General features: G+C 35.3%; 2 protein-coding genes across 2 annotated transcripts; both read left to right on the top strand.

Annotated features, from left to right (window-relative positions):
* The first annotated feature begins 1,419 nt into the window (after window positions 1-1,419).
* On the top strand, window positions 1,420-3,482 carry LOC103489674 (FCS-Like Zinc finger 8-like). Its single transcript, XM_008448935.3, has 3 exons — window positions 1,420-2,179; window positions 2,270-3,115; window positions 3,204-3,482. Exons 2-3 carry the CDS (start codon window positions 2,307-2,309, stop codon window positions 3,277-3,279), a joined length of 885 nt encoding a protein of 294 aa, XP_008447157.1. The 5' UTR covers window positions 1,420-2,179; window positions 2,270-2,306; the 3' UTR covers window positions 3,280-3,482.
* A 2,228-nt stretch (window positions 3,483-5,710) lies between these two features.
* On the top strand, window positions 5,711-15,377 carry LOC103489673 (folate-biopterin transporter 1, chloroplastic). Its single transcript, XM_008448934.3, has 9 exons — window positions 5,711-5,979; window positions 6,175-6,380; window positions 6,533-6,597; window positions 6,691-6,853; window positions 7,082-7,230; window positions 7,339-7,593; window positions 7,722-7,890; window positions 7,996-8,088; window positions 14,355-15,377. Exons 1-9 carry the CDS (start codon window positions 5,907-5,909, stop codon window positions 14,652-14,654), a joined length of 1,473 nt encoding a protein of 490 aa, XP_008447156.1. The 5' UTR covers window positions 5,711-5,906; the 3' UTR covers window positions 14,655-15,377.
* The last annotated feature ends 359 nt before the right edge of the window (window positions 15,378-15,736 follow it).

Raw genomic sequence — 15,736 nt, 5'->3', positions numbered from 1 at the left:
TTATAATAATTATTATTATTTAAAAATTTTTTTTGACCATATATAAGACGAAACACTTTATATGATAGCGTAGGAAGAAAAGATTTGGAGGTATTTGGTCCTAATGAGTGGAGTTAGTATACTGAAGTTAATAAATTTGTGTTTGATGTGTATAGTTAGACTTAATGAGCGTGAGAAGCATATTACGAAAAGAAGACGTAGTTATTTGATAAATGCAAAAAAAAAAAAGAAAAAAAACAAAAAGATATAAGGAATCGTTGAATATCTTGATAAATGTGAAATTAAAATATGGAGTTAGTAATAAATATGCAAGTTCGATATTCAAACAGCTTTATGTATTTTATCATTGTCTCTATTTATTTTACTTTATTTGCAAAGAAATTAAATTAATATAAATGATAGTAAAATCAAACATTTGAATTTTGAGATGGATAACACAAACATTATGTCAATTGAATTGTATTTAACGTCATTGTCAATAACTTCATGAATTTTAATTTTAAATTTTCATCGTGTGTTTAATCAATGTCACATCATAAATCAAATGTTTTTAAAAGAAAACCAAACATCTATCGGAGAATTAAAACTAAAATTCTATCCAATTAATCAATCTATGGAGAAGTTTAAACATTTGCCAAATCAATTAATTCACCAATTTTTATTTTTATTTTTGTGAGAATCTAAGATTCATATAAAAAAAATTAATCAAAATAAACATATTTGTTTTGTAGATGCCTTTATTAGAAGATCTGAAAAATTTAAATACCATTTGAAACAGATATTTGGGCAACATCCTTTTTAAGTACATAGGATGACTTCAACCATATATTCTAGTTGTTACTAACAAACTCATATATCCTCACTTTCTCTATTTAAATGATATTTATTTTAAAATTTTTAAATTAATTAAGACCATTAGGTAAATTCAAGACATTCTAAAATAAAAAATCCAATATTTTTAATTATTTGAATAAATATATCTAAAAAGTAAATATGGTTATATTTCTAATATCTATAATTCTAGGTAGAGAAATCGACCCGAAACAAATAAAAAAGGTTTTAGAGAAAATTGCAAAAACTATCTATAAAGTATGATGATAATTACGATTGTACTCTTAAATTTATATAATTATATAAATGGTATGAATCATAGAAGTTTTATGATTCAATTTTTACGATTCATGGGTTTAATTTTTAAAATTATTATAACTTGATGGTCTAATTTTGACATATTTAGAAGTTTAGAGATTTTGAAAATTTGAGCTTTAGAGACGTTTTTACGATTTTAGCCGAAATAAATAAAGATAAATATAGGTTGGTTCAAGGTATATAAAACATTTACAGAAATTATAATAGATTATTTTAGTTTGAGTCTACGAAATATAAATAAAAGAAAAAATTGATAAAGGTAATCGAAATAAACAGTTTTAATAAATTTGCTGCCAAAGTATTGAACCTGGTTTCTCCATCTTGGATCCAAAGCTCTATAACTCTATTGACCCACCACCTCCATGGATAGTTGAAAAAAGAAGATGAAACGAAAGCTAAAATGGCGAAGCCGAGCAAAAGAAGAAAAAACAATTGAAGAGAGAGAAAATAGTGAGAGAAAGTGTATGTTTTTGTATGTCAGGTAAGTGGCTGTAGCCGTAGGGTCATATGGTCTCCTCATCCTCAACCTCTGCCCGTTTATTTATATACTCCCTCTCTTCCTCCTGAATCATCAGATGAATAATCTTCTTCTTCTTCCTCCCCTCTTCTCCTTTTACCTCAATTACAGCAAAACCCATAATGGAGAAACTGATAAACTATTAAAATTTTAAGTTCTCTCTGCTTCTTCCTCTTAAGGATTTGAATCCTTTTCAACGATTCTTACATTTTGTATCGTTATGTGTAAACGAAAAGTTAAATAAAAAGAAGAAAATCTCTATTTCTTTTGTCTCTGTTCTTACTGCACGTCTCCTTTCCTTTTTAAATCACCCTTTTGGGACACTGAAGCGTGAATTCCGGGGGAATGGATTTGAGAAATTCTTCTCTGAATCTCTTGTGATCTTTGATTCTCTCTTCTTTTTCACTGATGGAAGTCACTGAAATTTTAGTTTTAGTAATACCCCTTTTCCCCTTAAGCAAATCAAAGTCCATGGCGGTTTCCGATCATCTACACCCGTTGTTGTCTTTTCCGGTGAGTCTGATATTTGAATTTCTAACATGGGGAACTGCTTTTTTTCTCTCTTTTTCTTACTGGGTTCTTTTGTTCTTTTTCAATTTTCAGGGGAATTAGATCTAGAAGTAGAATTAGCAAGTGAGAAATGATGGCCGGTGTTGGTGGTGGTAGTGGTGGATGTTTACCTTCTCCGACGAGTAATAGTAGAAAATTGAGTTCGTCTTTCTTTGGTTCTCCGAGATTGTTTACAAGTTCTTCTTCAAAGGGATTGTCTGAAACTGAGGCTGTAATGAGTCCAACTTCAATTCTCGAACCGTTTTTGGGTCTGAGAAATTCGTTTTGGGGAGAATCAAATTCACCCAGAACGCAATTAACAGAGTCCAAACGGCCGTGGGATTCCAAAGGAATCGGCCTTGCCATTGTCGACGGTTTAACGGAAGAGAATTCCGATCCCAAACCCTCGAAACCCGATACTCGAATGGTTGTATTGGGATCTCAACTAAAGATACAAATTCCTCCTCTTCCGCCGTTCGTTTCAACGGTCGACGACTCTCCAATTTCGCCGATCGAATTCGGGATCAAGACGAGAAATTCCCATCTGGGTTCCTTATCACCAGTTTCATCTCTGTCTCCGGCGAAGAAATCTGCGTTTGGATTCTCAAGCTCCGGCCAGGAAACTCCGAATTCTCCCTTGGTTTTCACCGGCTGTCTCTCCGCCGGCGAAATCGAACAATCAGAAGACTACACTTGTGTGATCTCTCACGGCCCAAATCCCAAAACCACTCACATATTCGGAGATTGCGTAATCGAAAGCGGCTCAGGCGTATACTCGCCTGTGAGAAAAGAAAATGGGTATTTCAGAGATCGAACAAGTTTTTCGCCGGAAAATTTCCTCAGTTTCTGTAACAACTGCAAGAAGAATCTTGAAGAGGGAAAAGATATTTACATGTACAGGTATGAATCCAAAACTGAAATCCCACCATTAGTTTCTTGTTCTTGTTGTTGAATTTGAATAATGTCTCATGGGTATGAGTTTTTACAGAGGTGAAAAGGCATTTTGCAGCCATGAATGTCGATACCAAGAGATGATGTTAGAGGAAGAAGAAGAAGAGGTTTGAATTGGAGAAAATCCATGGGAATAACTGGCAATATCATCGTCATGATCATTAATGATTAAAACAAAAATGGGAATTGATTTCCCATGTGTTTGTGCTCTGTTTTTCTTTTATTTGTTGTTACCAAGTAGAGTGACCCAAAAGCTGGATTGATGTAGAATTGGAATTTTGTTATATGTTTAATTAGAGAATTGAATTTCCCAATACGTATACACCTTATTTATTTATTTATTTATTATGTCAATGATTGTGTCTAAAGCCGTCCCTATAAAAGAGAGCTTCATAAATAATGTACAAAACAGTAAAAATGAAATCATCAATTTTCTCCAACTTAAATGATTTATAATGTCGTTAGAATAAACACTCATGATTGTCTGTTTAATTTCTATTTTCAATCACTTTAGTTTTGATTGTAGTTACCACTAATGAGATTGTTTTAAGTTAAGGATTATTTCTTTGGCCTCCCACCTTCTTTGCCATATTCTCCATCTAAGCATTTCATCTGGGTTAAAGTAGCACACTTATATTTGAAATAATAAATGTTATACCAAAAACAAAAAGGTAACTCTAAAATATTAAAAAAAAACGGTAGCAAATCACAGATAGATAATATTGCAAAAAAGAGGGATTTTAAAACTGTGTTGAAGATAGCTAATTAGACACTACAAAATATTATTTATCCTAATAAAGGATGATTTTTTCTAGTTTTACTATAGTTAAAAGTTTAAAACATCGATAAGCAGGTCGATGCTAAAATCTCTCTGAATTTCAGTATCAATATCAATATGTTGTCAATGGTAAAGAGTATTTTTTAAATTTTTATTTAAAAGTGGAAATAAAAGATTTTATACTTTTTATTATTATATTTACATTAGCATTAAATATTTTTGTTTATTCTTTTTCTATTTTTCAATTCATATTTTTTTTTATTATAAATATTATAAAATAGATGATAGTGTCCATTGTCATGTATCATTAGTTTAGTGTCCTTTGACATGTGTCACTCACCTCCTCCATGTTAAACTCTTTTATCATATGTGTCTTGAAGATATCCTTCCCAAAATTACCTATAAACAGTGACATTTGGTGGATTTTATGTGATTGTGCTTTATTTTTATAATATTATTTTTTATATGCGATTGATGTCCAACCCATGGACATGAAAGTATGGAAGAAAAGGTCTACATATTTGACTAAAAACTTTAATTTCTATTATAAATCACTATACACAATCACTTTCATACTTATTTAAAACATTTATAACTTTCTAACTTGTATTACGTTTAGTTTGTTAGTACACTTACAAATTTCATAATAGTCTTATTTAAATTTATTATAGGTCTAGCTGCTATATATATATATATGCACTTTCGTTTGTAACAGAAAATATTGTATATGTGATTCGCGATGGATCATGAATTCCATATATTACTATAAGTACTCCGTTGAATACAAAATATAATTTAGTAACAAAGTGTATTGAAACACATGACGTAATTTACGTTCAAATATTTACGATATGACATCTTTAAATATGACGGTAACGTAAGTTTAGTAGCTTTACATTGTATATTTAAAAATATCATATTCATACATACGAGTTAAGATATTCAAATTTTCGCTTGCATAAAAAGATCCATCGTTATTATAATACTTGTATGTAAACATGACTACATACCTACATATATGGCCTTTTTATGCTGAAATTTAAAGTTTTAAATTGAATACTTATTGTGTATATATATATATAAAATGATACAAACAAATGTGAATTAATTTAACCATGTTGGTTTTTTCCTCCTTTCCCTAGCCTACATATTAAGAATATATACCTTATTTGTTTTTATTTTTAATATATAAATATTTGCATAGTCATCCCTAGGTGACACAATTATTATCACACATCTCCTTAGATGAAACTAACAACATCCAAACTATGTCTCGATATTTAGGAAGCTTAATTTTCTCAGTGAAAATAAACTTCAAATTCTTTGTTCAATAATAAAATAAAATAAGTTTAATATTTTCCATAATTGTAATAACGTGGACCCATTCTTCGTAAAATTAAAAAAAAAAAAAAGAAAAAATTCATAGCACAAGTTCTAAGGAAGTACCAAAGTTTGAGTAATTATAAAAGTAGAAAAGTAATATATTTGAAATAATTTTGAACAGATCTAATACAAAATGTTATAATTTTCGGAAAAGAAAAAAGAAGAAAAGAATCTAAGACCTCAATATTGAATTTGAGTGAAGAAATTAGGAGGAAAAACATTGAAACAAATTGGTGCAATTTTAGCGTTAAAACATTTTTGCCCCATTTGAATTTGGAGTAAATGTAGCTAACGGGCCAGGTCCAAGATCCAACAAACAACATTCCCAGCCCAAATCCAAGGATCATCGTCGCCGTCGTCATTGACAAAATTTCCTTCTGGATGAAGAGTTCATCAAGAAACAAATAACAAAGCAGCTGCAGAAATCCGAAGGGACAATAAATTTCACAAAAAGGTGTTTAGATTTGGATTTGGACAGTGATTTTGATATTTTAATTGTCTCATTTCATTTTCTTTCCCGATCCCCTTCTCCACTGGATCCCCACGAACGGATGCCACGAAACATACTTTAAAACCTTAATGTCGCAGCCCGTTTCAATTCCAACCGCCCCATCCGATTTGGACGATCACACCCTTCTCGCCTCCAACAATGGTAAATTCATCAATCGATCAATCAGTCAATCAATCAATCTTACTTCGAGCTGAATTCTCTCTATGTAGTTGTACCTATTTGATTTTGAATTTGGGTCGGCGTTGAATTGGGGAAATTTTTATACAAAACCCTTTTTTAGCTTTTTGTTACTGTTAATTTTTGAATGCTAACGTTGGTCTCATGAACTTGGTCCAGGTGTAGAGGAAGGTGACCCATTGATCTCACGTGTGGATGGAGAGTTGTCTAGATTCAGGTTGAATGATGTCAAATGCTTTGGTGTAGATTTAACTCCTGATAATGTTGCTGTTGCTATTGTGTATTTTGTTCAAGGAGTTTTAGGCCTTGCAAAGCTTGCTGTCGGTTTTTATTTGAAAGATGATTTGCATTTAGATCCTGCTGAGGTACGTAGTTTCTTCTTCACGTGGATTAACTTTGCTGTGTATGTTTTGCATTCATCTTTAGAACTTTGCCAATAATTTGCTGCACTTCTAAGAAATTAATTGTTGGAAGTGCCTTAATATAATTGTAACAAATTATTTATGTGTTTGACTAGACAGCTGTAATTTCTGGTTTTTCTGCATTGCCATGGCTGATCAAACCTCTCTATGGGTTTATTAGGTTGAAGTCCCCTCTCTCTCTTTTACACACTATTCAAGACTCAAATAAGTTCCTCTCTTGTTCATTTTCATAATAATTGTTTGCTTATTGCAGTGACTCCGTTCCTCTTTTTGGTTACCGAAGAAGGTCGTACTTGATTTTATCAGGGCTTCTTGGTGCATTCTCATGGAGCTTTATGGCCACCCTTGTTAATAGCAAGTATGGTGCTGCTATGTGTATACTTCTCGGGTCTCTTTCTGTGGCGTTTTCTGATGTTGTATGTCTTTACTAATATTTTTTTTGCTATTTTTTTCAAGATCATTTTCTTTCATATGTAAACACTTTGTTCCATAGATAATTATCTTACTAATAAATCTATAAAAAATTTTATCTTCTAGCCTACATTGCTTTCTTTTGTCAGAAGTTGCAACATGAATTGACCATGGAATTAGTTTCATTTCATGCGACTGAAACTTGTTTTTGACTATACTGAACATTAATGTAGGTGGTAGACTCAATGGTTGTAGAGAGGGCTCGTGGTGAATCACTAAGCATGTCTGGTTCTCTCCAGTCACTATGTTGGGGATCTTCTGCTTTTGGTGGAATTGTTAGTTCCTACTTTAGTGGTTCCTTGGTGGATTCTCATGGTGTAAGGTACATACTTTTACCGATAATCAAATGTTCCTCATGTTCCTGCACTTTTCCTAGTAGTTAGGTAAGCACTAAAACTTGTGAATATATTCTTCAATTTGGATCTCTCAGGTTTGTATTTGGAGTAACAGCCTTATTACCTTTGTTGACATCAGCAGTTGCTGTTCTTGTCGAAGAAGAACGAGTTTGTGTTCCATTAAATGGGCCCAATCTTCCCTCAACTGGATTGGGTTTTATTGAAACCTCAAAACAGCACATACTTAACTTATGGGCTGCTGTTAGACAGCCAAATGTTTATCTTCCCACTCTCTTCATTTTTCTGTGGCAGGCAACGCCGCAGTCAGACTCAGCAATGTTCTTCTTTACGTAAGTGCAATTTACTATCTTGATTGTTATCTAACACTTTGTGCTAAGTTGTAGAGTCGAACAATCATTTTGTTGGTGTTAAGTGTTAAATACTCGAGATCTTACTGGTACATGACATCTTTTCTCAGCACAAATAAACTGGGATTCACCCCAGAGTTCCTTGGACGAGTTAAGCTGGTTACTTCAATTGCATCTTTGGTCGGTGTAGCACTTTACAATGGGTTTCTTAAAAAGGTTGCATTGAGGAAAATTTTTCTAATCATGTCAATTATTGGTTCAGCTCTTGGGATGACGCAGGTTCATTCAGTTTTCCTCCCGTTTTGTGCTCCTGTTGTTTGAAACTAACAGAAAATGTGTCTGGTTTCCTTTTTGTCTAAGTTCTTGTTTATGTATGTGGCTTAGGTTTTTCTTATTACTGGATTAAATCGAGAGTTTGGCATAAGCGATGAGTGGTTTTCTATTGGGGACTCTTTAATCATCACAGTTCTTGGTCAGGTAGTATGTTTTTCCTAGTGTCACTCCTCTGTTCTTATTCTTGTCCTTAATTCTTGAATGCAAAGTAATCTCAAGGATAGTTACGTTTTTGAACTTCATATTGCTGTGAGGGTAGAACATAACATCAGAACATGAGGGGTCCTGTGTTCAAATTCTTAAATTCTTATAATATCATTCCTCTAGGAGGTCCTTTGTTAAAATTCTTATTAATTTTCATTTGTTGAATATTCTACTAATTTTCTACTAATTTTCAAACCCACAGTTGAAGGATAGTTCAAGTATTGATATAATTAAATTTACCATAACCGTTAGTTAATTTTTGGGTTAGATTGATATTTAATACGAGAAACCATGGAGTTAGGAAAAAAATACCTATTTGCTAGCATGCCTAATTCGTCAAATTAAATCAATTCTTAAGATAGCAATATTAAAAGATATCTGGAATAATTGACGATATATTCCTTGACGTATTAATTTTCATTTATTGAATATTCTACGAATTTTCAAACCCACAAAGGAAGGATAGTTCAAGTATTGATATTATTGAGAGTAAGACAAAGAGCACATCGGTTTACGTGGAAACCCGAGAACTGGGAGAAAAATCACGATTTTTTTTTTAATTTTCTTGTAATTACAGAGGTACAATTGAGGAACTTAAATAGAATACAAAGGGCAAAGAAAAAAGGAAAAGAAATATTTATGGCAAGTTTTCCATAAATACAAAAATCTAACACTCCTCTTCAAGTTGGGACGTAAATATCAATGAGGCCCAATTTGCTAATACAAAAATCAAAGTTTGGTCTGAGAAGCTCCTTGGTGAGAATATCAACAACCTGTTGGTTAGAAGGAATGTACGGAATGCATATGCTCCCACTATCAAGTCTTTCTTTGATGAAATGTCGATTAATCTCAACATGTTTAGTTCTACGTTGAATTGGGTTGTTAGCAATACTAATACCGGCTTTATTATCACAAAAAAGCTTCAATGGAGTCTCACATTCCTGATGAAGATCAGACAAAACTTTCTAGAGCCAAATTTCCTCACATATTCCCGAACTCATAGCTCTGTATTCTGCCTCAGTGCTGCTCCTAGCTACAACATTTTGCTTCTTACTCCTCCAAGTTACAAAGATTGCCCCAAACAAAGGTACAATAACCAGAGGTAGACTTTCTGTCAACAACAGATCCTGTCCAATCTGAGTCAGTATATGCCTCAATGGTCTTTCTGTTTGTTTTTCTAAACATCAGCCCTTTATCATGTGTTGTTTTCAAGTATCTCAGAATTCTGTTGATAGCTTCTATATGTTTCTCATAAGGAGCCTGTATAAACTAGCTGGCAACACTCTCAGCAAAGGAAATATCAGGACGAGTATGGGATAAGTAAAACCAATTTACCCACAAGGCGCTGATATTGTTCTTTATCAACTGGAACTTGATCATCAGAGTTTCCTAATTTACAGTTAAATTCAATAGGAGTGTCAACACGACAACATCCTAACATACCTGTCTCGGTTAGCAAATTAAAGATGTATTTTCTCTGAGACACGGAGATGCCTTCTTTAGATTTGGTCACCTCCATTCCAAGGAAATATTTCACATTTCCCAAATCCTTGATTTCAAATTCATTACCCATTCTCTGCTTAAGTTGACTGATTTCTGTCTGATCATCTCCAGACAAAACGATGTCATCCACATAAACTATCAGAATTGCAATCTTCCCTGTATTGGAAACTTTTGTAAATAAAGTATGATTAGAATGCCCCTGCATTGGGACTTCACAAAGGTAGTGAATCTGTCAAACCAAGCTCTGGGAGACTGTTTCAGACCATACAGAGATTTTTGGATTTTACACACATGCTGACCAAATTGGGCTTCAAATCTAGGCGGGGGCTCATGTAGACTTCCTCCACAAAGTCTCCATTCAGAAAGACATTCTTAACATGCAGCTGGTATAGAGGCCAATTTTTGTTCACCGCAACAGATAGCAGGACTTTAACAGTATTTGACTTAGCAACCGGAGAAAAAGTTTTTGAATAGTCAATACCATAGGTTTGAGTAAACCCCTTTGCAACTAACCTTGCCTTGTGTCTGTCAATAGTACCATCTGCTTTGTATTTAAGGGAGAATACCCATAACACCCATTTGCATCCCACAGTTTTGTGTCCCTTGGGTAGAGCACAAATCTCCCAAGTTCTATTTTCTTTCAAGAGCTTTCATCTCTTCCATGACAACATTCTTCCATTCAGGACACTCTAAAGCAGTGTAGATACTTTTCGGTATTATGGTAGAGTGAGGCTTGTTGTAAAAGTTCTGAACTGTGGACAAAGATTATCATAGGAAACATAGTTGCAAATGGGATGTTTAGTACATGATCTAGTACCTTTTCTCAGAGCAATGGGAATGTCAAGAGAGGGATCATACTCATCAAGTTTTCCTGTATGACCTTGTTCAGCTTCATTGTTACTGGTTCCTGTTTTGACCCCAGTCTCATTACCACTATTCTTTTCTTTCACATTTTCAAGAACAACAACATTGGACCTGTCATTCTCACTCATCGTATTATTAGTACAAGATTCAGTAGAATTTTTCATACCTTGATCTCGAGGAGGTTCGGAGTCTTGGACTGGAGCCAGCGGCTTAGTAGGAGACCCAACTTCCTTTCTAAGATTCCTCCTATAGTAGATTTTCCAAGGAACTTGATTTGTAGGTAGGACTGTGTAATGAGGATCTGAGCTTGGTATGGTAACAAGAATAGCACTAGTAGACTCTAAGAATATCACCTTGTTGGAGTTAGACTCTTCACTCTCACTCTCCCTTTGAAGATGACTAACGGGAAAGGAAGGATGATCTTGAGAAAGGTAACATCCATGGAGACGAAGTATTTACGGGAAGACGGATGAAGGCATTTATAGCCTCATTGATGTAGAGGGTAACCAACAAAAACACATGCCTGAGCATAGGCTGTGCACCCAAAAACCCGAAGAGGAACATCAGAGATGAGGCGGGTAGAGGGATATGATTCTTTAAGACACTCTAAGGGAGTCTAGAGGTGTAGGACACGAGAAGGTATTTGGTTGATAAGATGGGCTGCAGTTAGAACGACATCACCTCAGAGATAGGAAGGAAGGGAAGTAGATAACATAAGGGAACGAGAAACTTCCAAAAGGTGACATTTTTTGTGCTCGGCTACTCCATTTTGTTGGGGGTGTAGGCGCAAGAACTTTGGTGGACAATGCCTTTGAAAGACAAAAATTCATTGAGGGTGTGGTTTTGGAACTCTCGACCATTGTCACTCTGCAAAATACTAATCTTTGTATTAAATTGCGTTTCTATGGTGTTATAGAAGTCCCGAAAGATAGAGGTGACCTCATATTTGTCAGAGACAAGAAAGACCCAGGTAAGACGAGTATGGTCATCAATAAAGGTGATGAACCACTGTTTTCCAGATGAGGTTGTTATCTTGGTTGATCCCCATACATCACTATGAACAAGAGTGAAAGGATGGGTTGGTTTGTATGGTTGTGATGGAAAAGAAACCCGATGTTGTTTGGCCGGAATGCATACATCACAAGATAAGGTAGACACATCAATTTTAGAGAAGAGATGTGAAAATAAATGAGGAAATTAGGGTGACCTAAACGAAAATGCCACAACATACAATCTTGCTCAGAAGTAGTAAAATAAGAAGATAAAAGACTAGTCCTAGAAGTGCTACTAGAAGAGGTATCATTATTAAGGAGGTAGAATCCCCTACTATGCCGGGCAGTACCAATCATCTTCCCCGAGCTCAAGTCCTGAAAAGAGACAGAATTAGGTAAGAATGTTGTTTTGCAATTTAACTCTTGAATAATCTTGCTTATAGAAAGCAAATTATAAGACAATCTGGGCACATGCAAAACATTATTTAAGAAGAGCTCTGCACATGGAGAAATCTTCCCCTTTCCAGCAATGGGGGCCAAGGAGCCATTTGCAATTCTAAATGTTTCGTTGCCATCACAAGGAATATAAGACACAAAATGTTCAGAGGACCCAGTCAAATGATATGTGGCGCCAGAATCCAGAATCCAGGGGTTCTTTCCATCAACACTAATAAGATCGAAGGATTGAGGTATATCTGATTGGACAATGGCACCTAGAGTAGCGAGACCGCGATCGATCTAGTTCCATTGTGACTCAGGTGGTTGAGAAGGTCCAGCAGACTCTCCCACATATGCTCGACCTGTGTTTTTTTATCATTGGGAGGGCGTTTCTTACCTCTTGGAGGACGACCATGTAACTTCCAATACTATTCTTTGGTATGCCATTGTTTTTTTGACAATGCTCACAGACAGGAATTGGTTTTCCATTGTGCTTGTCATTGCCACTGGTAGAGGACCTCGCACTAAAAGCAGCTGAGTCAATAGAAGGAATTGTAGAGATATTCATAGCACTTGTGCAATCTTCCTCGAGGCAAATTTCATAACAGACTTCCATCAGGGAGGGAATCGGTCTTTGGCCTAGTATACGCCCTCAAACTACATCAAACTTAGGATTAAGACCAACAAGAAAGTTATAAATCCTATCAACCTCTTCAATTCTAGAATACTGCAAACCATCAGTAGGATCTCTCCAGACTAATTCTCTGCATAGGTCCATTTCCTGCCAGATAAGAGGAAGCTTATTAAAAAAAGGATGTTACATCCATGGATCCTTACTTGCATTCATGAATCTGCTTCCTCGGCATGTATAGGTGAGAGACATTCTGACGTTTGGAGTAAAGTGTCCGGGTCGTGTCCCAAATATCTTTGGCGGTTGCAGCAAACAGTAATGGCTTGTCAATTTGGGGTTCCATACTGTTGATTAATATGGATCGAAGAATAGAGTCCTTTGCCTTCTAGTATCGTTCTTGTGGGTCCCCCGGTGGAGGGCGAGGTATTTCTCCTGTCAAAAAACCAAATTTTTGTCGTCCTTCAAGTACCATCTTCATTGACACACCATGAAAAATAGTTATTGCCATTCAACTTGTCCCTTGAAAAGTGATAGGCGATAGACTGAGCCACTGTATTAGTCACATAAGAAGAGGATAAAGTAGGGAACGAGGTTACTGAATTCTCAAAATACATCGGTGCAGAAGTATTGGATGTCGTCCCTAAGGTAGCCTCAAGTGCCAATCTGTTGTTGAAGCCCTTCCAGTTGTTGTTGAGCTATTCCTGATGAAACTTGCACGTTAGGGTTGAAATGTGTTGAAGATTCACCAACCTCAAATGTTGAGTAAATTTTAGTATGATTAACATCAGGATGATGGCTTAGGTTAGTGGGTGGTAGGGCATATAGATTTGATGGGAGAAACTGTGGTTGTCGGTCGAATTTAGGTGGCAGTACACAAATCGGGGCGTGGGGAGCAATATAGGCCGTGGATGAAGAAAAGGGTTGCACGGATGGGTTGGTTGGCGCTGTCTGTGGAGAAAGGACCGACGCGTGGAGGTCCGGCAGCGGCGTGTGTTGGCGCGTAAGGGGTTGTCGGCGGTGCGGACGACTGCAGATTTGACGGAAATGAATTTTACAACATTTTTTGAAGGCGGTGGAACCATTCATCAATGGCAGCACTCATCCGAGCATCAACGGCGGCACTAAAACTATTGGTTGTCTCCTCTGTTTGATTTCCATCATTGGTTGTGTTTTCTTGGGTTTCTAGGGTGTGTTCAATGTCCGCTCTGATACCATATTGAGAGTAAGACAAAGAGCACACCGATTTTCGTGGAAACTCGAGAATTGAGGGAAAAAAATCACGATATTTTGTTTTTATTATTTTCTTGTAATTATAGGGATACAATTGAGGAACTTAAATAGAATACAAAGAGCAAAGAAAAAAGGAAAAGAGATATTTATGGCAAGTTTTCCATAAATATTTTTTCCATAAATACAAAAATCTAACCGATATAATTAAATTTATCATAGTCCATTAGTTAATTTTTGGGTTAGATCGATATTTAACACGAGATAAAATACCAATTTGCTAGCAAGCCTAATTCGTCAAATTAAATCAATTCTTAAGATGAGAAAATGGTTTAAATAGCAATATCAAAAGATATCTGGAATAATTGACAATATATTTCTTGACTTCACCTATGCTACTCTCTTTCAACACCTTTCCCTAGCCATACAAGCCATTTGATTTTAAATACCAGTCATGAACCTTCTCTTACTTTTAGCTATTTTAGCTGCTGTTTCCTGTCACTTTCTAGCTTCATTCTTCGTGGAAAAGGCTAACTCAAGTCTTCTTTCAGGCTTCTTTCATGCCTGTTCTCGTGCTAGCAGCAAGAATATGTCCAGAGGGAATGGAAGCCACACTTTTTGCAACTCTCATGTCTATATTTAATGGAGGAAGCCTTGTTGGAGGCCTGGTAGGTGCTGCTTTGACTCATCTCTTTGGTATAACTAAAGATAGATTTGACAATTTAACCACTCTAGTAATCCTGTGCAATCTGAGCTCCTTATTACCTTTGCCCCTCCTTGGCCTTCTTCCTGAGGAAAGTTCTGATCTTAGCTCAAAAGAGAGCTCAGATGTAGAAATGAAAACAATTTAAGTCTCAACCTTGCTTCTTCTTCCCCACCAAAACAAGACAACTCATACATAGATTGCCAAACATTGTTGCCGACCAGAGTGAAGTAGACTCCTGTAGATTGTGACACTGTGACACTGCTTAAAGCCATATCTGGCGCATGTAGCTTTCCCATTTGGATTTTTACATGGCTTTGTGGATCAGCAAAGGGCCCCAAAAAACATCTCATGTGGTTGGTTGATTCTGCTGTCCACATGGTAGGGCCTGCTGTTTGCCACATACTCTGATTCCTATCTCAAACTTCAAGAACCAGAAATCTTCCTTTTGAGTCGTCAAATTGGAAATGTGCCAAGTTGCCAGGCAGCCACCATTCAATGGTACTTCTGGATTTTATTGCATGTTTGATAAGTTTGATATGTATTTATATACAATAGATACAGCCAGCCTTGCATTTAAATAGTAGGCACATAAAGCGAGGTGCTACATACTCTTCTGTACACTTTAACACGTGACTGGGAACTGTTTTGGGGAGCGGAATTGAGTTTTCAAGATTGGAGTTAATTTGTTTATAAAATTAGAATGTGTTTAGAGTGCAAAGTTGTTTAAGAGAGTTATGAATTTTGTTTGGTGTGCTAAGTTGAGTTATTAAGTTAGAGGTGTTTGGTGCAGTTTTCTGTAGTCTAAAATGTCAACTCAATTGAGATGTCAGATCTATAAACTTACATATGCTTTACAATTTTTTTTTTTTTGTAACCTTTCTGATTGTGGTAGATAAAATTCTTTTATTTTATATAAACAACAAAATGACATTGTCCTTCCCACACTAGTGGAATTTATGAGTAATATGCACCACAAAGTAAAATTGTTTCAAAAAGTTGTTTGCATTTAAACAGTTCTTTTATACAGATTGTGTAAAATGAAAATACAAATATACTTTGTTACATTTTCTCCGAAGTTTATTTTGTATGCACAAGTTTGTTTGGTTTGGCTGTATATGTTGATAGTGTTTCTATTAATGTTAAATTACTAATAAGACTTCTAAAAAATGTATTAATAAGAAGACTATCAAATGCTATAAACTAATAATTTCCTTTTAGAAAAACTCA

The sequence above is a fragment of the Cucumis melo genome, chromosome 1, assembly GCF_025177605.1.
Source record: "Cucumis melo cultivar AY chromosome 1, USDA_Cmelo_AY_1.0, whole genome shotgun sequence".
Taxonomy (NCBI): Eukaryota; Viridiplantae; Streptophyta; class Magnoliopsida; order Cucurbitales; family Cucurbitaceae; genus Cucumis; species Cucumis melo.
This window is presented reverse-complemented; position numbering and strand designations above follow the sequence as displayed.

Coding starts and splice junctions, on each gene's coding strand:
- LOC103489673 (XM_008448934.3), top strand. CDS start 5,907: ATGTCGCAGCCCGTTTCAATTCCAACCGCCCCATCCGATTTGGACGAT. Junction 6,381..6,532: donor TGCATTTAGATCCTGCTGAG/GTACGTAGTTTC, acceptor GTGTTTGACTAG/ACAGCTGTAATTTCTGGTTT. Junction 7,594..7,721: donor TCAGCAATGTTCTTCTTTAC/GTAAGTGCAATT, acceptor ATCTTTTCTCAG/CACAAATAAACTGGGATTCA.
- LOC103489674 (XM_008448935.3), top strand. CDS start 2,307: ATGATGGCCGGTGTTGGTGGTGGTAGTGGTGGATGTTTACCTTCTCCG. Junction 3,116..3,203: donor AAAGATATTTACATGTACAG/GTATGAATCCAA, acceptor GAGTTTTTACAG/AGGTGAAAAGGCATTTTGCA.